The sequence below is a fragment of the Mandrillus leucophaeus genome, unplaced genomic scaffold (genome assembly GCF_000951045.1).
Source record: "Mandrillus leucophaeus isolate KB7577 unplaced genomic scaffold, Mleu.le_1.0 Scaffold1105, whole genome shotgun sequence".
NCBI classification, from domain to species: Eukaryota; Metazoa; Chordata; class Mammalia; order Primates; family Cercopithecidae; genus Mandrillus; species Mandrillus leucophaeus.
This window is the reverse complement of record NW_012099266.1, coordinates 84335-109222: the sequence shown is the minus strand read 5'-3', so window position 1 is coordinate 109222 and position 24888 is coordinate 84335. Positions and strand designations below refer to the sequence as shown.

The window sequence follows — 24888 nt, the reverse complement described above, 5'->3', positions numbered from 1 at the left end:
TATATATATCCATATGACTGTTACCCAGAATGAAACGGAACTTTCTGAAATCTCAGAAGGTTGCCTCATACTCCCTTCCAGCCAATAACTGCCCTCCAGCCCAGCAGTAACCACTTTCCTTACTTTTATCACAATATATTAGTTTTGCAAACTTCACACAATCACTTTGGAACACTGTCTAACAGTTTCCAGTAAAGTTAAACAGACATCTATCTTCAGATCCGGCAATCCTATTTTTAGTTACATATCCCTGAGAAATGAGTTTTGTTAAGCTTACACAAAAATGATCACAGCAGCTTTTTTCATAACAGTCCGAAGTGGGAAAACAATTCAAATGTCCTTTAGCAAGAGAATAGATAAACATGTGGTGTATCCACACAATGAAATATTACTTAGCAATGAAAAAGAATGAATGACTGATCCATGTTTTGAGATTCAACATGGATGAATCTCAAAAACAGCATGCTAAGTGAAAGGAACCAGACAAAAATGAGTACAAAAATGAGTCTGATTCCATTTGTGTGAAGTTCAGGATTACAACTTTTAATGAAAGACTTTCATGACAATTTGATTTTGCATGCCTGAGATGTTTGGGGAAATTTCTTCTCCTTTCAGAAAAACATTTCTACAAAACATAAGATGGCAAAGAGGTGGAAGAAAAATTAATACTGGCAGTTCAGCTTTGCCTAAGTGAGAAACATTTACTTAGCATTCCTTGTTTCTGCAGTGAGTAATAGAATTATGTGATACCTCATTATTTCCTTTCCTTTTGTTTGCTCTTTGGATTCTAATTCGTAAGAGGTAATAATGTAGCTAAATGCCACTTACAAAAGTCAGAAGGCCACTGCAGAGTCAGTGTGTTCATACAAAATCAAACTGACTTAGAATTATTTTGAGTTGCTTACTCAAAGTAAAATTTCTGAATAAATTACAGGCAATATTGGAAAGTGGATGATTTGTTCTTATTGCCACCATTTCAATCACTACTGGTAGCCACTCTATTCATCTTATCATTTTATCCATTTCCGTAGTGATAAAAGCATGAAGTCATAGCAGGCAGACAGAACAGTACAGAACAGATTAGTGATCACCGGGGGACATGTATGAGGAAGGACAAGGAGAGTACAAATATAAAGGGGTAGCACCAGGGAGTTCCTCTGTGGTAATGGAACAGTTCTGTATTTTGGTGTGGTTACATGAATCTAGTTATGGGATGAAATTGGATAGACATGCACACTTGATTGTATATAAAAAATGGTGAAAATGAACAAGGTCTGTAGTGTACCCAATAGTACTCTAGCAATGTCAATTTCTTGTTTTTTGATATCATACTACAGTTATATAAAATACCACCATTGGGAGAAGCTGAGTGAAACATTTACAGGACTCTGTGTATATTTTTATAAATTTCTGGAAACCTATAATTATGTCAAAATATTAAGTTTAAAAATTACAGGCAGCAATAACCAAGCTTCCCCCTTTTTTGTGGGGTGAGGTGGGAATGAAAGAGGAGGTGCTCATGGGGCAGGCAGCCTAAATAATTTCTCCTAGAGGAGAGTATATATGGTTCTTGTTAATGGTGAGCCAAACATCAGTTCCTGCCACTGGTTTAGATGTTAGGCAGTTATTAGATTAAAATATGGCTAATAAGGTAACTGTACCATAGCGGGCACACTGTAAATAGAACACACTAACTTTCACAAGAGTATGTGAAAGTTACATCTGATAGCTCTCCGGGCTGACAGCACCTCATGTGATAAATTCTACGTTTGTCTATGCTGTCGGTATCTGGCTCCACCAATGTATTTGCCCATGAACTTGCTTCAGGCAATTTATAGAACAGAATTCTTCCCTCTAGCATCATTATCTGCTAAAAAAAAAAAAAAAAAAACCAAAAAAACAGTTTTTGCATGTACATGACAGAAAACTTTGGAAATACAGATAAACAGTGGGAAAAATTGCCTATAATCTTGCCATGCAGAAATAAACACCACCAATGAAGTAGTCCTCCCTTATCCTTAGGGCATATGTTCTAAAACCTCCAGTGAATGCCTGAAACCATGGAGAATACTGAACCCTGTATACACAATATTTTTTCATGTACATATATGTTTATGATAAAATTTAATTTATAAATTAGGCACAGTAAGCTGGATGTGGTGGCTCGCTCCTGTAATCCCAGCAATTTGGGAGGCCAAGGTGGGTGGATCACGAGGTTGGAGTTCGAGACCAGCCTGATCAACATGGTGAAACCCCGTCTCTACTAAAAATACAAAAATCAGCCGGGCGTGGTGGTGCGTGCCTGTAATCTCAGCCACTCAGGAGGCTGAGGCAGGAGAATTGCTTGAACCCAGGAGACAGAGCTTGCAGTGAGCCGAGATCATGCCATTATACTCCAGCCTGGGTAACAGAGCGAGACTTTGTCTCAAAAAATAAATAAATAAAATAATAAATAAATAATAAATAAATAAATTAGGCACAGTAAGAGATTAACAACTAATAGAACACTTATAACAATATGTCATAGAAGTTATGTGAATGTGGCCCCTCCTTCTTGTCATTCTACTTACTACGTACTGTGGTCATAACTTTTGCAGTTTTGAGGTACAACAGTGAAACTAACAAATTTCTTTTCCTTTTTCACGATTCACATGATTCATTCCTGCTGTAGATCTTAGCAGCCTCGGTGTATGATTTTTTTCTTTTTTTATTAAGTTGAGAAGTTTCACCTTTTCGTTTAATGGAAGCACCTTACATCTTCTCTTTGGCCTATCCAAATTGCCAGCATCACTATTCTTGCACTTTGCGGCCATTATGCAATAAAATAAGGGTTACTTGAACACAAGCACAGTGATAACTATGACAGCACTGTGATAACTATGATAATGCATGTGGCCACAAAGTAACTGATGGGCAGTAGCATCTACACTGTGGATGTGCTGGACGAAGGGATGATTCATATCCTAGGTTGGATGGAGCAGGACAGTAACAAGATCCCATCACACTACTCAGAATGGCATGCTGTTTAAAACTTATAAAGTATTCGTTTCTGTAATTTTCCAGTTAATATCTTCAGACTGCAGTTGACTGTGGACAACTGAAACCACAGAAAGTGAAACTACTGATAAAGGGAGTCTACAATATTTGGTGCATATTATTCCAATCTTTTTCTTTGTGTATATAAATGCTTTTAAAGATGAATATTAAAGCATACTTTTTATAAACTTATTAATGTGTGCACAATACATTTCCCCCAGATCATTCAGTACTTTTCCACCACCACCATGATTTAATGACTGCATGGAATTGTACCCTGTGAATGTACTTACAGCGTGTTAACCAGTCTATAATTGGACATTGGGCCATTTCCAGTATTCCATTAGAAACAATGTTGTGATGAACAATCTTTGTGCACATTAATGATTATTTCCTAGGATAAAGTCTTAGAAGTGGAATTGCTGGGTAGGCAAAACGTAAGAGCTTTCCATTTATATTGCCTAAGTGCTCTGCAGAAAAATATGCATCACTTTCAAAAATGAAAATTGTAAACCAAAACCTATCTGAACAAGACGCTCTGTGTGAAGGGAAATTTAGGATCAGTTTCTTTAGAGTGATTCATCCCTCCTTAGAGGCAAATTGCTATTACCAAATAGATGTAATGTTTTTACAGAAAAAAGAATAACATTGAAAATATCTAAATAAACAAGCTATGCAAGAATATTTTGCTATTTTCTATTTTTCTTAATCAGTGGGAACAAAATAACTCACTAGCATAAAAAGATAAATAGAATGAAATGCCACCAATGGGGAATGGGGTATTTTCATAGAGCTACATTTCCCTGTTTCCTCATTTGATACTGATTAAAATATATTTTTGGTTATTTTTAAGCATTTTTCTTGTGCACATATACTAAATAAAGGAGAAGGAGCAAACATTTTAAAAATGGAGAAAATGTACTGTAGTCGTCATATGTTGCTGAATGCTGTTGCATTTTTCTAGTTGTGAATGTCCTGTCTATGCTAGTGGGAATGGGGGTCAGGATTCTAGATTAAAGATTACCTTTGATTAGGCATCTCTAGTCATTTGCTGGAATGCCTCCATTGTATCTCTTTCTGTATTTCTCTCTGGGTGAAAGTGTTCATTTGATTGATTAGGTAACCATCAAACACAACTTGATCTTTCTTGTTGAGCAGCTAAGTCCTTAAAAAGAGGCTCCTTCTCATGCTGCCACCTTCAAATAATTATGATCATTGTTTTCGGAAACAAGGCTTGGGTAACTTTAAAATCAAAAGTCTGAACTTTTAAGTAGGCCATGTATCATCTAGTTTTTTTTATTAGCTTCAAATAACAATCAATGAGTATACCCAAAAAACAGGATATTTCATTTTTGTATTGATTCTCCACACTGGAAAGCTGTTAAATGTTTAGATGCTGGAAAAGCAACAAGACTAATCCATGAGTGTCTGGCATTTTTTTCTTCCTAATTGTAAGCGCACCATTTTATATAGTATGTATGTGGTGGTGACATTTTGCTTGAAAATAGTTTATGAGATTAAGGGTACAAAGACCTCTTTTCCTTTCAATTCTGTGCTGATATTTTCTATGATTGTGTTTTATCAATGTCATTGAAATTTCCCTCAAAGAGAAGTTCCTTAGGAATCTCCTTGGAATTGGCATTAAATACTCTTTATTGAAAGAGAGATTGGTTTTCTTTTATGAAATTGTTTTCTTCTGCCTCTGTCTATTGGCTAATTATGGGACTTCCCTTTTTCATTTCTACTTTAATGTAATCCTTTCTAAGTTGAAAACAGCCTTGCAAAGAAACTTGCAGGGCATTCCAGGTGCAAAGAGTTCCTCTAACCTAGAATGAATTTTGCAGCATCTGGGAATGGCATATTTTTACCTGTTCTGAATTAAAGTATTTCTGTGTTATAGTGTAAATTTGGTTGCAAGTATTAAATACTAACTCCTATTCTGGAAAGAATGCAATCATACTTTAAGAACATGTTTTTCACCCAAAGGAATGCCCTCTTTGAGTTTATCTACTCTCACTTGTACCCTGTGCTTTCACTTTCCTGTAAACTCATTATCTGAACCCCACTCCCACCCTGGCCTTTCTGTACTTTTTGTAAAATTGAAAGGAACTGTTTTTCCTGGTGACCAGTGAGTCTTCATATGAAAGGAGATTTATGATAGGTTGGCATGAGCAAAAATTGTGTAGTTTCCTAAATATTTCATACATATACTGTTTAAAAGTTATATATGTTTATTTATATATTAGATATATATGTATATCTCCTTGACTTTGACTTTTACATTTTTAACAAGCACTATTAAAAATTGAATGTAAACTTGAAATTTAATGCAAAAGAAATGTAGTTTAAATCTGACCACTAAAGAATCATTCATTTGGCTATGTCTTTTTTTAATGTAGATTTTTTTCTTCAATTAGTATTTCATACACCTGTCGAGAAATTTTGATAAGTGACAAAGACACTTTCACATCAAGGATATTCATGTGATATCTAAATTTATATATTTATAGCTACAATCTGCTTCAACTCAACATACAAAAATTCATATTCTAAAATAGAAGGTGATTGCTTAAGAGTCAGCCTGGTGGACATGAATTATTCATAAAAATACAACCTACCCTTAGTTTCACATACTGTGTTGATACAGTAAGGAATAGCTGAAATTCTTGTGTAACATATGTATTAAAATATTCTTCATTTATGCTTTATTACACTTAAATGTGATTAAAATGCTAGTGTATTGAAAATTATTGCTCTTTGTTACCTACAAACTTATGTGTTCCTACTTTCTTTTTCTCCAACAGATATAAGCTTACCAAAGTCAGCAACAATATGCTACACAGCTGCTTTGCTCAAAGCAAGAGCTGTCTCTGACAAGTAAGTGAATAATAGCTTGCGCGGTACTAATGCCTGACCGGAATTGAGATGTGTTGCCTCTGAGGGCTTTCTCTGGAAGTTTCTCTTAGTCTATGAGACCCCTGCTTATAAGCATGCATTTTCCAAAACCTGCTGTTCTTTTCTTTCACTATTAGAAGGAGGGAATGTGTATCTTCAGGTAATGTAAGGGTGTGTAAAGGTATCCTAAAGCAAGATTTATTTGAAATTCCATACTTCTGAGATGACTTTTTTGGTGTGAGACAGTAGATACCAAAACACCTGCTTGGGACTTACACAGAATGCCATCCTTCTATTCGTTTCCTGCACATTCCTCTCCCTTCAGCAGTCTATAAATGGGCAGTGTCATACACATGTGGAATGTGGCAGACGGGATGGTCATCTCTCATTCTTTGCCTCATCAACTCCAAATTAGCCCCCACTGGTCTGTTAACTTTGAGTTGCCATCTCAATGGGACGTTTGCCTATTTTGTTCAGGCAGGTGACTATGGCATATGGACTTTTCATAAGCATCCAAGGATGCCTGTCAGGTGAAAGAGCCTAGATGGCTTAACTGGTTTTGAGTCCATAAACTCTTACACTTCCCCGATATAATCCCTCTGTAGCATCAAAAGCAGAGAATAGGAAACCAGCCTCTGCTGTATCAGACAGGTTTGCTGTTAAGTGTGTGTACACTTCAAGACCAAAGTAATTTTCTTTCATTCTTTTTTATCCTGTAGATCGCCAGTACCTACTGCAACATCTTTTCTCCCTACACAGCGACTCCAGCTTGGGAGGGCAGGGCCAGGGTTGTCACAGCTTCCCCTGTGGTGTCTGCCTGCCAAGCACAGCTCTGGAGTTAGCCCTGGGTGTGAGGTGAGAAAGAGATTGCATGGTCTGGTTTTTTTCATTCACTCGGGCAGGTGTCTCGCCCGCAGTTTGGGCATGCACACGCCCCCTGCCGGAATGGCCCCAAGCAGGCTCGCCTGCTGCTGACGCTGCAATGATTTAACCTCCATCGCAGCACTGACATTGGGTGGGAGGCCTCCTTTCAAATCCTTCCCAGCTCTGTTTTTAACCAAGTGCACTCTTCTGTAACCTAGTTTTCTCTTTTTCCTACACTGTCTGCCCTTGTCAGTCCTACCTCTTCCCCCGACCTGAGCAGGTACCTCGTAGAAGACTTAGATTAGCTATTTAGACAGAGACTTGACAGCCGAATTTAACTCCTGCCATGACTAGATGCAAGCACGCTTTCTGCTTCTGCTGGGGTTTTTGCTGGCCTCGGTCCTCGGGGTCACTCAGAGGTTCCATGCAGTAGAAGTTGGGAGAGCTCATGTCATTGGCTCGTTGTGGTTTTATGGGCCCTTGATGTGTAGATGCTTTCGGGTTGATGCCCAAGCAGTGGTCCCAACTGGATGGTTTTTGTCTTTCTGCTTTTCAGATTCTCTCCTGAGGCTGCATCTCGGCGGGGGCTGAGCACAGCAGAGATGAATGCAGTAGAAGCCATTCATAGAGCTGTGGAATTCAATCCTCATGTGCCAAAAGTGAGTCTGTGGAATCCCCACAGGAACTCGTTATGATAGCAGAGAAAGCATTCATTGACCACGGTGTTGTATCTCGACTACACCGGTTATAAAAAATGAATTGCAACCAACAAATGTTGAGGCCCTGTATAGTGTATGGGCATTAGCCTCATTTTAAGCAAAAGCTACACTCAAGAGGCTTTGGGGCAGATTTCCAGACTTCACTTAATAAGGGTAAATCGATAGACCTCGCTGAGGCAGGCCAGGAAGCCTGAAATTGGCAAAAAGTAGATATCCCGGGAGTGTTGACGCATTTGATAGGAATTTCACACCAGTTATGGTCTCACAAAGACCAAAATCAGGAAATAAATGTTGTGAATAAAACTGGTAAAAAAAAAAAAAAAATACTGACTAATGTGGCATTCCATGTCTCTATAAATAAATGATAGTAATCAGTATTGGCAAGAAAATAATAGAGAAAACTTCAAAATATGAAAAAGTATTTTGCTTTGTACCATTTTAATAACTATATGTAGTAGAAAATATTTGTTTTAGTTATTAACCACATGGTTGACCAATTTATAAATACCCAATATTTCCAATTTTTTTTCTGAAATTGATTTTAAGGGAATCAAATTGGAGCAGAGGATATTTCTGTAATCTTTTGTTCAGGAGATGAATGTGTATTTATTATTTACCTATATTTAACTCCCTGCTCTTTTAGTATCTACATGCTGTATTACATAATTATCATCTTCTCTGAGGGAGAAAAAAAAAAGTAGCTGAGAGCCACTTTCAGTCCCGCTATTAAGTACATTTTGACCTCTAAGAAACTTCGTGTGGTTCACCTCAGGTATGACAAGCCATATCTTCCTTGGCAAAATGTCTGATGAAGACTTACTGATGAAAAATGACAAAGGAAGGCTGTTTGATTTGTGTTGTAGCACTACAGCAAAAGGGTAGGAGGTATGAGTGAGAGAGAGAGAGATGATTTATGGAGTTAACTAGTTAATTTTGTTGATATCCAGAGTGACAGAGATAAGTGATCTAATATCATTCCTGGGATTTTAGTCAAGTCTGGGTCATTGTTTTCACTTAGCAGGAAATTGAAGAGTGGTTCACTATGCCACATTTGCATAACAATGTATTTATTCATTAGGCCTAATGGGTAATGACCAACATAGTATTTGTAGATTTATGTATTGTCCATATGGTGCTATAACTATATCTCCTTATATAATATTTTTCACCTAAGCTAAAAACATTTATTCCACTTTGACTAAAATTTAAAACTAATTGTGAAAATATTATCCTGAATTACAGTAAACTGAGGTCATCTATTAATACTCATTGAATGCCATTCTCTACAGAGCTATTCAGTAAGCATAAATAAGGCTCTTTGAGAAGTAGTATTGAGCAATAAGTTCTGGATTCTGAGGCAAAAACTCGTGTTCCACTTCTGGTTCTGTCATTTATCAGCCATTGGACATTGGGCTTAGCATTTCTCAGCTCAAAGTTGTCCCTCATCTTTAAATGAAGATAGGATAGAAGCCCTGCCTGTCTTCTGGTAAAGATCAAGTGAGATTATATATTTGAAGTTCTTTGAAAATACTTGAGCACCATTTATTTGTAAATTATTAAGATTTTTGATAATTTTAATATCAAAAATTTTGATAATTACTGATAATTATTAAGAATTTTGATAATGATTGGGGGCTTCTCATGTCTAGGAACCAGATCTTTTACTGTGATCCTAACTAGAGCCTTGCCATCCTGGGGCACAAGACAGAAAATCAGTACAGTACTTGTTGGTTACATATTTTGATGGAAGTAGTCATCTAATGCTATAAAACTGGTCCGAAATGGTTAATTGAGCCTCTCAAAGAATATTAAAAGCCCTAAGAAACACTTTAAGGCTGCCATGGAAGAATTTGACACAGTTAACCGGGATTCCACCTGCAAAATAGAATTATTCTAAAAGTGGAAACATTTCAAATATTTGATTGCACTCTCATTTCTAATCATGAAACTGAGCGAAGGTAGGGAAAACTACCTAGGTAAACTGACTCTCCAGCACTTTGCTTTGTTGATGATTGTGCTGAGGGGGCGATGTGTTTCCAGATCCTCTTCGTCTATCAGAATTCCGTGGGGGACGGGTCCTGGGATTCACTGGCCACATCTGTCAAGAATTAGCCACAAATTTCTAATATACAGTATGCAGCGTGCTCTAAACATCTTACTTTAGCAAATACACACACACACACACACACACACACACATTTGGTGCCTTGGAGGCAGAGAATAATAGCCTTAGTTCTAATGTGACATCGGTGAAGGTTATAAACTCTTGGACTCTTAGCATAAGAAGGGGCCTTAAAGATCATCTAGGTCACCTTCCCGTCCTAACCTTGACTCTCTCCTTATAATGATACTGCGATAATCATTTTTATTATTTTTTTTAATGTTATGTGCCAAGCACAGTGCTAACTGAAGTACATAAGCCCTTTCACTTATTTTTCATAATGATTCTGTGAGGTGTGTTATATTATTATCCCTATTACATAGATGAAGGCACCAAAGATTTGGAGAGGTTCAATAATCTGCTCATGGTCATTCAGCAAATAAATGACAGAGCCTGAACCAATTCTGGGTTATCTACTCGTAAATGTTGCCCTCTACTGCCTCCCACATCTCACCAGGGAACAGACCAGCCTAGGCTTGGACCCTTCAAATGCTGGTGGGTACACTGCTTCTCAAGGCATTCAGTCCCTTAAGGGCAATTCAGGTTTCTTCAAGATGTCTTAAATGATATGACTTCCATGGCTTCTTTTTCTCTACCACAGGAAGTTGTCAGTGGCCCACCACAGGAATTTTCAGTATCTGCATGCTGTATTATATGATTATCATCTTCTCTAAGGGAGAAAAGAATACCAAATATAGTAACTGAGAACTGCCTTCCATGTATTTCCAGCTTTGCTTCATCTGGTATCCCATTAAGCAAAGATACATAGGTAATATTTCACCATCCATTGATAAATACCAGTCATTTACCTTCAGAGGGCTACTCTTAGGAACGCTCTTCGCCTGCAGACATGAGGAGTAGGGAGGGAGTGTTGCTCCTTACCACATCACAGGACTGGGAAATAAATAAGAACAGTAAGAAACCCCTTATCTCTGTTCTGAAGGAGAGCCCCTTCAGTGGTCGGTTGGATGTGAAACACTAGAATTTCTGAAGTATTAGATTGCAGCAAACTAGTAAAGAGGAAGCAAACACACAGGCTCATCATTACCAACAGAACTGTCACTCCCTCCTGAGAAACTGTAGCTGTGCCGCCAGCTCCCATAGGAAAAGGCATAAACTCCTTGTGCGATTCTTCAGTACCCTTCATTATCTGACCCAACTTGGTTTTCCTTATTTCCACCTCATAACTATTTGTTCATCATTCCAGACACATTCTCTTTCCTTTCCCTTTTTCACTTCCTCTGAGGAAACCCTGTTGCCCCTTCACCACCACCATTAAGAGTCACCAGGAAGCTTGTTCTTCTTCATCAGAAGTAGTCTCTCTCTTCTCTGTGGTCTCTCAGTATAATGCATTGATTATGTACTTGCTGTTTACCTTTTGTTGAGGAAAATTGGGGATATTAATGATGCTGGCGATTTGCAACAACTAAAAACAAAACTCAAGAAGACAAAGAAATCTCGAATCCATTAGAGGATGTTTTCCATTTAATGGGATTAAAATCGCTTTGCTTATAAAGAAAATTCCATTCATGTAATGCTGGACAATCAAAGGACTGCCCTCATCACAGTTCTATACCTTCATCTTTGTATTGTTATAGTTTATTGGATTTGGGGCCTTCTTTCTGCAGATACGCTCCATGCTCACTCTGCTCTTCCTCAGTAGTCTTGAGATTTATATAGGGTGGTGGTGAGGGAGACATTTCTATCAGTGACCCATCAACTACACAGACCTGGGTTGACCAGAGCTTTTGTGCTCTCAGTATGCTGTAGCTACACTGCAAGCCTTGCACTGCAAGGAGACACATTTTTGTTTTGGAGGATGTTACATTAACTCCTTCAGGGTACCAAAGATAAACTTCCATTTTCTGACAAGTTTCTGAAAGGTGGGCTAAATTATTTGTTTGTTACCGGCAATATTAGATATGTCTTTTGCTCTATAGTGGTATTATAAAAAACAATCTACTCATATTTAAGACTATTTCTAGCCTTTTTTCCTTTGTATTTTAAATACTTTTACTTTACTATTTTAAAAAAATTAGCATAGGGCTCTTAACATGGACTTTATGTTTGGGTATTGGGGGTGTATTTGTTTCTGAGGGAGGATTATCAGATTTTCAGAGTTCTTTAACCTTGAAAAGTTTATTCTCCAACTTACAGTTCTAGTATTTTATCTATGTGCCTTCAGACTCTTTTAAGACAGTTTCTCTAACTGGATACTTCTGTTTTGGATACTTCTTTTTTATGGGTGTGAGGTAAAAAACATGTAACATGAGATCTACCCTCTTACCAAATTTTTAGGTGTACAGTACAATCTTGTTAACTGTATTAGTCCATTCTCATGCTGCAAATAAAGGCATACTCAAGACTAGGTGATTTATAGAGGAAAGAGGTTTAATTGACTCACAGTTCAGCATGGCTAGGGAGGCCTCAGGAAACTTACATTCATAGTGGAAGGGGAAGTAAACATATCCTTTTTCACATGATGGCAGGAAGCAGAAGAATGAGCAAAAGGGGGAAAAGCCCCTTATAAAACCGTCAGATCTCATGAAAACTCACTGACTATTATGAGAACAGCATGGAGATAACTGTTACCTCCCACCAGGTCTCTCCCACTATACATGGGGATTATGGGAAGTAAAATTAAAGAAGAGATTTGAGTGGGAACACAGCCAAACCATATCATTAACTATATGCACATCACTGTACAGTAATCTCTAGAACTTTTCATCTTGCACGATTGAAACTCTATTCTTATTGAACAGCAACTCCTCATTTTCCCCTCCCCACAGCCCCTGGAAAGCACCATTATACTCTCTGCTTCTATGAATTTGACTACTTTAGATACCTCATATCAGTGGAATCATGTATTTGTCTTTCTGTGACTGACTTATTTTACTTAGCATAATGTCCTCAAGCTTCATCTATGTTATATTCACCATATGACAGAATTTTCTTCTTTTTAAAGACCAAAAATTATTCCACTGTATGTATATGCCACATTGTCTTTATCCACTCATCTGTCCATGGACATTTAGGTTATTTCCTAATAACCTTGGCTATTGTGAATAATGCCGCAATGAAAATAGCAGTGCAAATATCTCCTCAAGATCCTGCTTTCACTTCTTTTGAATGAATACCCAGAAGGGGGAATGACTGGATCATATAATGGTGATTATATTTTTGATTTTTTGAGAAACTTCCAAACTGCTTTCCTTAGTGGCTGCACCATTTTACATTCCCACCAACAGTGCACAAGGGTTCCAGTTTTTCCACAAACTTGCCAACATTTATTATTTTCTTGAGAGTGGCCATCCTAACACATCAGGTAAAAATTTTTTTGTGGTTTTGATTTTCATTTCTCTGCTTGTTAGTGATGTTGAGCATCTTTTCATATACCAGTTGGTCATTCATATATCTTCTTGGAGAAATGTCTATATGAGTCTTTTGCCAAGTTTTAAATCAGATTGTTGGGCTTTTTTTTTTTTTCATATTGAGTTGTAGGAGTTGCTTATATGTTTTCAATATTAACCCCTTATTAGATATATGGTTTGCAGATATTTTCTGTATTCCACAGGTTACCTTTTCACTCTATTGATTGTTTTCTTTGCTACACAGAAGCATTTCAGTTTGACATAGTCCCACTTGTGTATTTTAGCTTTTGTTGCTTGTGCTTTTGGTGTCATATCTAAGAAATCATTGCTAAAACTTCCCCTCCTTTACTTTCTTCTAAAAGTTTTATAGTTTCTGGTTTTACATTTAAATTTTTAATGCATTTTGAGTTGATTTTTTGTATGGTGTAAGAAAAGAGTTCAATTTCATTCTGTTACATTTTGTAGAAGAGAATTATCTACTTCTTCCCTCTCGCAGACCCCCTGACCCAAGGCAGGGTTGTACTCTGTCACCCAGGCTGCAGTGTAATGATACAATCATAGCTCATTTTAACCTCAAATTCCAGGGCTCAAGGGATCTTCCAGCCTCAGCCTCTAAAGTAGCTGGGACTATAGGTATGTGCCCCTACACTAAGCCAGCTTTTAAAAATTTTTAATAGAGACAAGGTCTCTGTTGCCCAGGTTGTTCCTCAAGCAGTCCTTCTACCTCGTCCTCCCAAAGTGCTGGGATTATGGGTGTGAGGGACTGTGCACACAGCCTAATCTACTTCTTGAGTCCTCCATGGTAGATACCAAGTTGACACGATCGGTCAACTTCTGTAATGAACCTCTTTGGGCAAGAAGATTTTTTAGTCAGGATTATTTCCTGAGGGTAGATTTGAAGTATGGGAATTACTAAGTCATGTGTGGAAACACTTAAGGCTCTTGATATTGCCAAACTACTTGCCAAAAAAGATTATAGCAGTTTAAATCAGCAGACAACTCCTTCTTCACCATTTTATCATACCCTCACTGTCGTCGAGCAGTTTGTTTAAAAAGGAAAGAAGGGGAGCAATAAATATTTATGAACCTATTAAGTACAAATGGAATTTTGTTCTTTAAGTCTGCATTTCTTTGCCACTACTAGCTTGGTTGAACATTGTTAGCCATTTGTATTTATTCCTTTCTGAATTGTCAGGCAAAACATATTATAACAACAGAGCAAGGAAGACAAGGAGAGCTATGAAGTATCATTGAAAGGGTTCATCATGCCTGTAATTTCAGCACTTTGGGAGGCTGAGGCAGGAAGATCGCTTGAGTCTAGGAGTTTGAGACCAGCCTGGACAATATAGTGAGACCTCATCTCCACAAACAAACAAAAAAATTAGCTGGGTGTGGTGGCACACACCTATAATCCTAGCTATTCGGGAGTCTGAGCCAACAGGTCAAGACTGCAGTGAGCCACGATTGTGCTGTTGCACCACAGCCTGGGTGACAGAAAGAGACTTTGTCTCTAAAAAAGAGAAAAGCGCAAAAGTGTTCAGAACAGTTACTCCCATTACTTGCTGTCCACAGGACTGGAATAAAGTATGGGAGGAGGGAGTTAGTTTCCTGCCCATTCTTGTTTTGATAAAATGAGGATAAAAGTAATGGCTTCACAGGACTGATGACAGGTAAATGAAATTACATCGTGTAATTCATTCAGTACCTGCTCAATACATGTTGGCCCCTTCATTATCTCTTCCTTTTTACCTCCCGTTCTATTTCTGTGCTTGCAGGCTAGGTGGAAATAGAGGCTGCCTAGAAACATGCATTAACAGGTGCTTCTTGGGCCACCCTAGCCTGAAGAAGGAAACCAGAGAGTATAACAGTGGCACCTCAATGCCTTGGCCTTGAGGACCCTCAGGGTCCCTTCAGGCCTCCAGATTTGAGGGGAGGCTCTAGCATGTTCTGGCTGCAGCTATTGTCTTCAGGGATTCTGCAGCTTATAGCTGCTTGGTAAGTTCTTTGCTTGTGGCTGATTAAGTGTTACCCATTTCCGACCTGTGTCTTATATTCTTGTTCTGAGCCTGGTACCATCCCTGCTCCCTGCCAATCCACTCCCATCAGGTCCTCTACCCCAACACAACACTTCACGTCTGATACGAAACTTGCCCATACGCAGACCCCTTCCTCTCCCTGTTGCACCTGCCTCCTCAGGTGGAACAGACTTGAAAGCCTGACCTAGGCATGCATGAGGTTGCCTCGTAAAACATCACTGTGTCTTCTACTTTGATTACAGAGGCAGGTGTCCCCTCTATTATGGAGGCTGAAGCCACCCGTCTTTCGATTATATAACTCATATTTCCCTGTCTGAGTAATCAAGATTGTAGGGCTACATTAACAGTCCCTAATACACACATACATACACCGAACCCATCATCATTGGCTGCCCCAGCCAAACGTTTCCAGATTCTATTAAGTTTTCACTCTTTCCAAAGCTTTTCTTCTTCAGCCTGTAAAAAGCAAGCAGCTGGCCGGGCGCGGTGGCTCAAGCCTGTAATCCCAGCACTTTGGGAGGCCGAGACGGGCGGATCACAAGGTCAGGAGATCGAGACCATCCTGGCTAACACGGTGAAACCCCGTCTCTACTAAAAACACACAAAAAATTAGCCGGGCGAGGTGGCGGCGCCTGTGGTCCCAGCTACTCAGGAGGCTGAGGCAGGAGAATGGCGGGAACCCGGGAGGCGGAGCTTGCAGTGAGCTGAGATCTGGCCACTGCACTCCAGCCTGGGCGACAGAGCAAGACTCCGTCTCAAAAAAAAAAAAAAAAAAAAGCAAGCAGCTGTTTTTTTCATTCCCGGGGTACTTCTACCAATTGGAGTTGGGCTGTTGGAGTCATCTCCACTGCCCACCACCAGGACAAGGAGAGCAGTGTGAGTGGAAGAGAGAGAGGTGGCAGGGAAATCTCCCTTAGTGTGAGCTGTGTGGTCAGGGGTCCCAGGTGCCCATAGTCATAGAGGAGGTAGGGACCCACTTGAACATCACCAGGTACTTTTTTTCAGACCTGATCTAAGCAGTTTGGCGTCTCCCAGCCTGGGTTGCTTATATCTCCTTCCTCCCTGACCCTGCACCCTCTGTCTTGGTGCCTATTCTCATTATCAGAGTTGGCAAGGCTCTCATGCCCTTCAGAAGAGGAATTTTTCCATTTCCTCCCTCAGCTGGAAGCCACACACCTTGCTAACTCTCCTGTCAACCACAACATATTTGAACTACTTTTACTTAAGCAGGATCACTCTGCTCTAATAGAATAAACAGGAGACAACCCTGCAACTTTACTTCATCCTGGAGGGGCTAACCTTCCTGCTGCTGTACACCAGCTTCTCTAGTCTCCAAAGGTATACAATTCCAAAGCAGAGTCCCCTTTTCCCTCCCAGCAGCGCATTCAGCTAGCACTTATTGAGCACTAATTATGTGCCAGCCACTGGGACGCTGGTCAGAACATGATGCGTGCTGTCACAAGAAGTGCTCAGTCATTGAGAAGACAGACTGGGCCGTGCCCCTGTGAGGCAGGCAGTGTGCTGCTGGGCCCACCAGAGCGAGGCAGCCAGCTCACAGTCAGAGTTGGGGCAGATAACCCAGGTACTCTGTAACTTCCGGAAGCTAGATCCTGTGCTTTGCTGTTAGAAACATTCTCCAAGTGTGCAGTGGTAGGGGAGTGGCCTGGCTGTATACAGAATGCCCAAACCTCCCTCTCAACTCTGAAAACCTTGAACGTGGTAGTCCCCAGAATTAAGCCTTGGCTGATAGGAAAGGCTGACCTGGTCAATATCACCAAGGAGGGCTTCCCAAGTCACGGGTCTTCACTACCACACACAGGCCTCCGCTGGCCAGCTTGTGTTTACTTCTACAAAAACAAACAATGTTTAACTTTTTTAAAGCAGTAAACATTTTTCCTCTCCTAATTCAGTCTTACATGAAACCTTAATAAATAAGCAAGTAGATGCTCTGCTTGAAACTGGGATGAGAAGTCTGGTAGCCCAGCAACCCCAAGGCCCCTCTGCATACAGTTCAGAAAATAACACATGGCTGTGACCCATCACCCCCAGAAAATCCTAAGCTTTTGAGGTCCTACCCATAGAGGAGGAGGCCTCACATCCTCCTCTGAGCAGCAGGGAGGGGGCTGCAGAGCCAGTACCAGTTCCTTAGCATGTCCGAGTGCTGTAGACAGAGCTGCTGAGGGGAAAAAATCAAGAAAACTTGCCAGCACCAACGGGGGATAGCTTTCATCTTAATCTTGCCCCAAATCCCAGAACCAGTAAACCATCTGCTGTCCTCACTGCGCCCGCCCAAGAGGTAGTGGAGGGCACAACAGGCAGTCCCAGAGGGTACCGAGAGGAGAAGGGTGCCACACTCCCAGCACTCGTTTCAGCAGCGGGGCAGACTGGGGTTGACGCAATATGGAGGTGAGGACCTAGCCTAATATATATTTAGCTTTCAACTTTTAAGTCTAGGAGTGTGGGAAGTCATGAGAAAACAGAGAGGAAAGAATGAAGAATGTTATGACAGAAATGCATTCCCATTAAAAATGTACTTTCTTTTTTTTTTTTTTTTTAAAAAAAGAAAGCTCATCTAATGTTAATCTAGAAACTAGTTTCATGGGGATTTCAAGAGGCTTGTGGAAGAAAACATCGTGGTAATTGTATATGCTAATGGAGTACCTACAGGACATTGTTATAGTGATGGAAATTCTATTTCATGCAAACACTAAAGCAATCCTCCCTTTATATCTTGGTAAAGCTGATTGACAGAGTATAAAATTGCTTTTTAATCCAATTTAGGAAACAAAATGTGTAGTGGGTTTTAGTATTTTAAAATGCTTGAAGCGTGGAAGCAGAAATTCAAAATACCCTGGCAGACTGTCTATGATATTGTATATCAACAGGACATTTTAGAAATATTATTTCAATATAAGTTTCTTTGAATTGAGTCATATTTTGTTCCAAAGCTTTTTTGGATTAGAGTAAGGAGAACGTATTGTGGAAATATGACCCAGAGGAAAATGAACAGAAACCAGTTTTTAGCCACATTTCTCAGGAATAGGAAGTTTGTAAGTCTCTTTCTTTAACAAAAAGTACTGCAGCTGCTTTCTCCAAGACTATCCCCATACAGGCCACCCCCACCAGGCTCATCACCTCTACTGAGGTCACTCTTATTAAGCTCGCTGCCACCTAGGCCACCAGAACTGTTGACCTCTTCTCAAATCTCATCCTATTTCATCTCTCCTCGGCATTTGGTCCCACTGACTAAATGCTTTGGTCCCACTGACCGACTGCTTTTTATGTCTTTTTTTTTTTTTTTTTTTATGAGACAGGGTCTTGCTCTGTCACCCAGGCTTGAATGCAGTGGTGCTATCATGGCAATCCTCCCACCTGACCCTCCACTTCAGTTTTGCCATGTTTCCCAGGCTGGTCTTGAACTCCTGGGCTGAAGAGATTTGCCTGCCTTGGCCTCCCAGTGTACTGGGATTACAGGTGTGAGCCACTGCCCGCGTCCAGCCTGCTTCTTATGTCTTGAGGCCATCTTGACCCCATGACACCTACTCTCTGTGCCACTCCTGTATGTCAGCACTCTCCTCCTCCTCCTTTTCTGTGCTGCCACGCACTTATGTTTTCCAGGGAGCTCTGTTCACTGCCCTCTCCCTGATTGGGGAGCTCGAAGCTGTCTTGAGAGATCTCCGCTGCTCCTACTGCGCAGCTTCCACCTCTGGCCCAGAACGCCCACATTTGTGTCTCCAGCTTCTCTCCTAAGCTCTAGACCTGCAGACCAAGCTGCCTTCAGGCCATTTTTCCAGGGATGTTCTGCAGGTTCTTCAAGCTGTTTTTGTTACCTTTCCCTGCTAAGCCTCTTCCTCTTCTGGTGTCTTTACGCTAGCTAAGGAACTCACATTATTCTAGTTTCTTACACTAAAAATTTGTCACCTTTGGTTCCTCCCCTCACTCTCACATTTAGTCAGGCGCCAAGTCCTGGAAAAGCTCCTCCTTCATCCCCCAATTTTGTCCCCATCACCTGGACTCCAACAGGAGCTTTTTAAGACTTTGCTAATTTCCATCTCTTCCCTGTCTGTTGATCCTACACATGATTCACCCATTTCTCTCAAAATTGCAAACTGCACAACTCACTTCCCAGTTGCCTATGGCAGTGATTTCCAAACTGTCCTCTTAGGAGAGCCAGGAGGGTTCCCCAGACCTCTCTTGGGTCCATCCCTCAGATTTCCCCACAGCTTTGTTTTGCATCAGCTCCACAGATTCTAAGTGGTTTTTTTCTCTCTCTCTGAACAAATTACAGCCATCTCTCAGTATCTGCAGGAGATTGGTTCCAGGACCCGTCACATATACCAAAATCTACGCATACTCAAGTCCCCGAGTCAGCCCTGTAGAACCCAATAGAACCTGTGTTATGCAAAAAAATCAGCTATCCGTATATGCAGGTTTCCCATTCCATGAATACTGTATTTTCAATCTGTGTTTGGTTGAAAAAAAATTTGTATAAAAGTGGGCCTGTGCAGTTCAAACCCAGGTTGCTCAAGAGCCAGCTGTATTCTGTGTCTAAAAGTTTGAAAACCAGCTGCTAAAGGTCAGGGCACCCTCTGGAGCAGATCATGAAGGCCTTTTACAGCCTACTTTTTCTACTTCACTCCTTTGGAGAGTGGCCTGAGTTCAAATGCAGGTTCTGCCACGTGCAACTGTGCAACTCTGAACAAGTTACTTCCTAAAGCCTTCGTTTTCCCATCTGTGAAACAGGAATGGTAATATTAGCTCTGTCACAGACAGTGTTAAGGAGTTACTGAGATAATGCTTGGCACGTGTGTTAGTGCGTAATCAGTGTTGGCAATTACCATCATGTTAGTAGTCAGGCCCCACCAGTTTAGAAACACATCATGCCCTTTGATGCCTTGGTTTGCTTTTGGTAGCCTTTGATGCTTTTGGTATACTTTGCCCTTTCATGCTGGTTTGGAATCCCCCCTCCTCATTTTTTCAGTATCAACTCTTATGTAATTAGTAAGATTGATATTTTCATTTTTCTGTGAAGCCTTCTCAGCCACAATGCTGTCCATTTGCTTCCTTAGTGCTAAGTTTATACATCTTTCTAAGGTACTCACCATGTTGAATTTTATTCTTTCTCCATACATTCTCTTTTTCTCTCCTTCCCTCCTACTGTCTCTCTCTCCCTCCTCTACTCCTACAAAGACTATGGATCATCAAGGTGGGGACCTGACCTGATTCATGTCCATGCCCTTGAGGTAAATTATGGGTGCTTCCATAGCTGCGTCCTTGGAATACACAAAGGATCCTTCCATATCCATGTCCTTGGATAGCCTGTGGGTGCTCCCGTATCTATATTCTTGGGATACACTGTGAGCCTTCACATATTTTTTGAATGAAGCAAAGTAACCAATGAATAGATAAGTGAACCAGAAAGAAGAAGGTACCTTGTGATGAGGATCCCTGAGTGGTACTGAAATCATCAGGTTTAATTTGACAATTCAGCTTTGCTTTATGCCTGGCTCCGTATTGGTCGGTTAATGACCCTTGGTAGCCAGGTCTCTTCAACTGATCTGCTACTACAATAAAAGTGCTGAAGTATTTTACCCAAAAACAAACTCAGTTATCTGTGGGACATGTATATGTGGAAAACACAAATTACCTCTACAGTAATATGAACATATAATATTTTTTAGTGGCAAAAATATCTACTATTCAATGCACACTTATATGCCAAGTACTATGTGAATGAATGCTTTACATATATTACATAATCTTCAAAAATTAAAACCAGCAAGGTATGTTTTTACTATTCCAGTTTTACAGATGAGCAAACTGAGGTTCAAAGAAATTAAATAACATGTCCAGGGTCTCGTAGCTAAACAGTAGAGCCAGCATTCCAGTAAGTGATTCAGAGTGGCAGATGGTAGATGAGATTAAGGCAAGGAATCCTGGTGACGTGTACCTCATTCTCCATCACCACATGATCTGAGTGAGCTGTGGCTACTTGCAGTGTTTTTTGTCCTGTCGCTGCTTTGTGTCTTACTCATTCCAGGGAGTAAGCAACATTGAAAGTCAGACTATGTGGTGTCTCTCCCAAATAGCACTAGCTTAATTCGCAGAACTCTTTGTTGATGTTTTAAAAACATCTTTTCTGGTGTTAGGCCATTTTATCAGAACCAGTTGCACCAAAGCATTGTAGGCATGAAAAAAATTGCTATCTCCAGTTGTCTTTTGTTTGTCTGTTTGTGTATATGTGTGTGTGTGTGCATGTGTGTTTTGATGCAAGTCTAGAAAATAGATTTGTATTACATATATACATACATACATGTACATACATATATAGCGAGAAAAAAATAAAAATATTTATTGCAAGCCAGGCATGGTAGCATGTGCCTGTAGTCTTAGTAACTTGGGAGGTGGAAGCAGGAAGATCGCCTGAGCCCAGGAGTTCAAGGTTGCAGTGAGCTATGATTGCACCACTACACTTCAGCCTGGATAACAGAGCGAGACCCCATCCCTTACAAAATGTTTATTATAGAAAACTTGGAAAGCACAGAAAGAGTACAAAAGAAGTTAATCTCCCATTAAAATCAAATATTTAACCACCATGAACATTCAACTTGTGACTTTCCACTGGTTTTTAATGTCTACCTATACATTTTTATTGTCAAAATAATTAATAATCTGCTATGTAAATTGTTAGGGTACATTGATTTTTTTTTCATTTAGCAATGTATCATGAACATTTCCCTGTGCTAATACATATTCTTTCATTACCTGGTTTTGGGAGCCACTTAATAGCCATCATTAACTGTGATATAAGTTAATTTACCTGTTTTTTTTTTTTTCACATTTTGCTTATTCCCATACTTTTGCTAATGATTTTTATATGACTTATGCTATTGTTGATATTGCAAATCCCAAAAAAGAGGTGTATGAGTTAATTCTTTGGTATTAACATTTATGTGAATGATAACTATGGGATCATTTTCATTCAAATTATTATAGAATTTTAAGATCTTAGCAAAAAGCACTTTAGCAGCCACCCAAGGTGGCCTCTAATAGGCCACATCTCTTCAGCAGTTTCCTTGACAGCTGAGCCAGTCTTGTCTCAGAGACCTTCGTGAATAGGCGCTGCTCACACCTAAAGACCATAGCTCTCTGCTTCTCTTCATATGCCCTGACTTTAGGTGCTCCTGCAGTGGATGCTGACACAAATAGATTTTGAAAAGTTGCTTCCGAAATTTTTAGAAGCACTGCACTTCAAAATCAGTGTGATTTTATCTGGGAGGGAAGTTAGACGCAGGATGGCGGGCAAGATAGCACAGAATGCTGGCTGAGCTAGTAGAAACCAAGCCGTTATTATAGATGGACAAAGCGTGTTCTCTGATTTGCAAGCTATAGTTATTCTAATTGATTTCTGCATACTTGTGGATAGGGATCTGCCCTCTTCCATTTATTTTTCTCCTGACAAGTAAGACGTGAAATGTTGTTCCATGCTTTTCTAATTTAAATGTTGTACATGTTAAGAACTGATCTTGCCAGCCATTTTAAGCCTGGCCAAAAACATAACACATTGTTGTTATTAGCCTTCACCATTTAGTTAGGGCCAATATTTTGTTTAGAATTATAAAGGAGTATAAATCTCTTTTATAGTCATAGCCGATTGCTGCCATAAGGTAGATAAGATGAGAAGCCAGAGTTATTTCCTTAATGTGTTGCTTTGGTTAGCCTCATAAGGCTGATTAGGCCAGGGATGTTCACTTTGAGAGACTTCTTGGGAAGTAAGATTTCAATTTAATTCAGCTTAAAAAAATATTACCTTGATGTGCAAGGCTCTGTAGGAGGTGCGGGAGGGGAAATTAAGATGCAGATGACAAGGTTCATGCTCTTGCGGGTCTTATGATTCAACAGAGAAACAAGATACATGATAACTAATATAAGGTGGCATGTGAGTAGTACACATACACAAAGATTAGAGAGAGCTTAGAGGAGAAACAGCATTACCTCATGGCCTGTGTTTGGGGCTGTGGATGATGGCCTTGAGGCCACATGCATCCCACTGAGCCTGCAGGCTGAGTAAGCCATCTGTCTCACACACATGTGTACTACTATTTTTCAAATGTTTTATGTGTAGATGCCCTGGTGGCCAACAATGCTTTTAGATTAATTTTTGTTTTATTACATTTATTGTAGCTTTTTGTCATATTGTATATTTTCAGTCAGTAGCTATTACCCTGATGATTCCTATCATGAGCACCTTTGAAATTTTTTCATGTTAAAAATTGGTCCAGTTATCCAAAGATGAAAAACCATTGTCTACCGCAGCCTTCAATGCTGTCCAAAAGACTTTTCAGCGATCATGGAAATATTCCCTGCATTGTCCAATACAGTAGTTATTAGCCACATGCAGTACCTGAGCACTTGAAATATGGCTAATGAGATGGAAGAACTGAATTTTTAATTTTGTTTGGTTTTAATTAATTTAAATATAAATAGCCACTTGTGGTAGAAACTGTCGTATTGAACAGGGATAGCACATATCTATAATGTCTCTTTGTCAGGAATTTTCGGAACTCCTACCCTCCCCTGCCAGTTGACTTGTCCTGCCTCCTGCTAGCTTATCTTTTCTTTTCTTTTCTTTTTTTTTTTTAGATGGAGTCTTGCTCTTTCGCCCAGGCTAGAGTGCAGTGGCACAGTCTCGGCTCACTGCAACCTCTGCCTCCTGGGTGCAAGCAATTCTCTGCCTTAGCCTCCTGAGCAGCTGGGATTATAGGCACCCACCACCACACCCAGCTAATGTTTGTATTTTTAGTAGAGACAGAGTTTCACCATCTTGGCCAGGCTGGTCTTGAACTCCTGACCTCGTGATCCACCCTCCACGACCTCCCAAAGTGATGGGATTATAGCCGTCAGCCACCGCGCCTGGCCTTGCTAGTTTATTTTCTACCCACAAATGTGGGTGACTACCAGGCCCACTCCTTCTCAGGTGCCCCTATTCCTGAAGGTTCTTTAGGCTAAGAGAAGAGTTCTTTCATTGATCCTTAATCAAATGTAAAAGCCTTTTCTAATCATAGAAATGAGAAGAATGGGAGTTTACATTTATAGCCACCATCTGATTTCAGGGGCTTTAAGGAGATTTCTGTATACCTGGGACACATGAGTTAGTTGGTTTCATATTTTATTTGTTTCAAATTTTATAAGCATGATCCTTCTTTAAAAATTGACTATTTGATAGACGTGGTGACTATGAATAATTAGAAAATCAGATGAAAATCTTATTCCGGGGCTCTCATTAGGCCAGAAATCTCCCTTCTCCATTGTTTTTTTGATGATGATTATTATGGATAACCAAATGCTCTTCCTTCTCCAACTTACCCTGAAACAATTAATACAATTCATAACACTTTACAAGTTATTTATTTTTCTCATAGCCTCGGAGTCCTTTAAGACCATCACTGGCAGTAGCAATGTACATTTTAATGGTTCCTATTAAGGTAACAGAATCACAAGAGGATAGCCAGGTAACTCCAAACATAAAATTCACCATAAAGTAAATATAACTGTATTATGACTGATACTCATTATAAACATAGTGCAAATTGGATTGCTAGGTAATTCTCTATCGTTATTTTTCGAAAAAGACTTTTGTCTTGCACTGTTTTAAAACAAGACATTAGGAGGAAAGCAGTAGTTCATAGAATCCAAAAAGGCAGATGGCCAGAAAGTTCTTTTAGAACGCATGTTTGAGGAGTTCTACCAAAATAACGAACACCTGTCATGGCCAGCCTGGAAATGGGTCCCAGGTCTTTCTGTGG

General features: G+C 39.9%; 1 protein-coding gene across 5 annotated transcripts in view; it reads left to right on the top strand.

Annotated features, from left to right (window-relative positions):
- Positions 1 to 24888, top strand: part of ST7 (suppression of tumorigenicity 7) — a 230989-nt gene that overhangs the window by 184381 nt on the left and 21720 nt on the right. For all 5 annotated transcript variants that reach the window (XM_011992485.1, XM_011992491.1, XM_011992478.1 and 2 more), the window contains 2 exons: positions 5841 to 5913; positions 7352 to 7454. In XM_011992485.1, coding sequence (XP_011847875.1) covers positions 5841 to 5913; positions 7352 to 7454 — 176 coding nt within the window. The remainder of the gene's footprint in view (positions 1 to 5840; positions 5914 to 7351; positions 7455 to 24888) is intronic.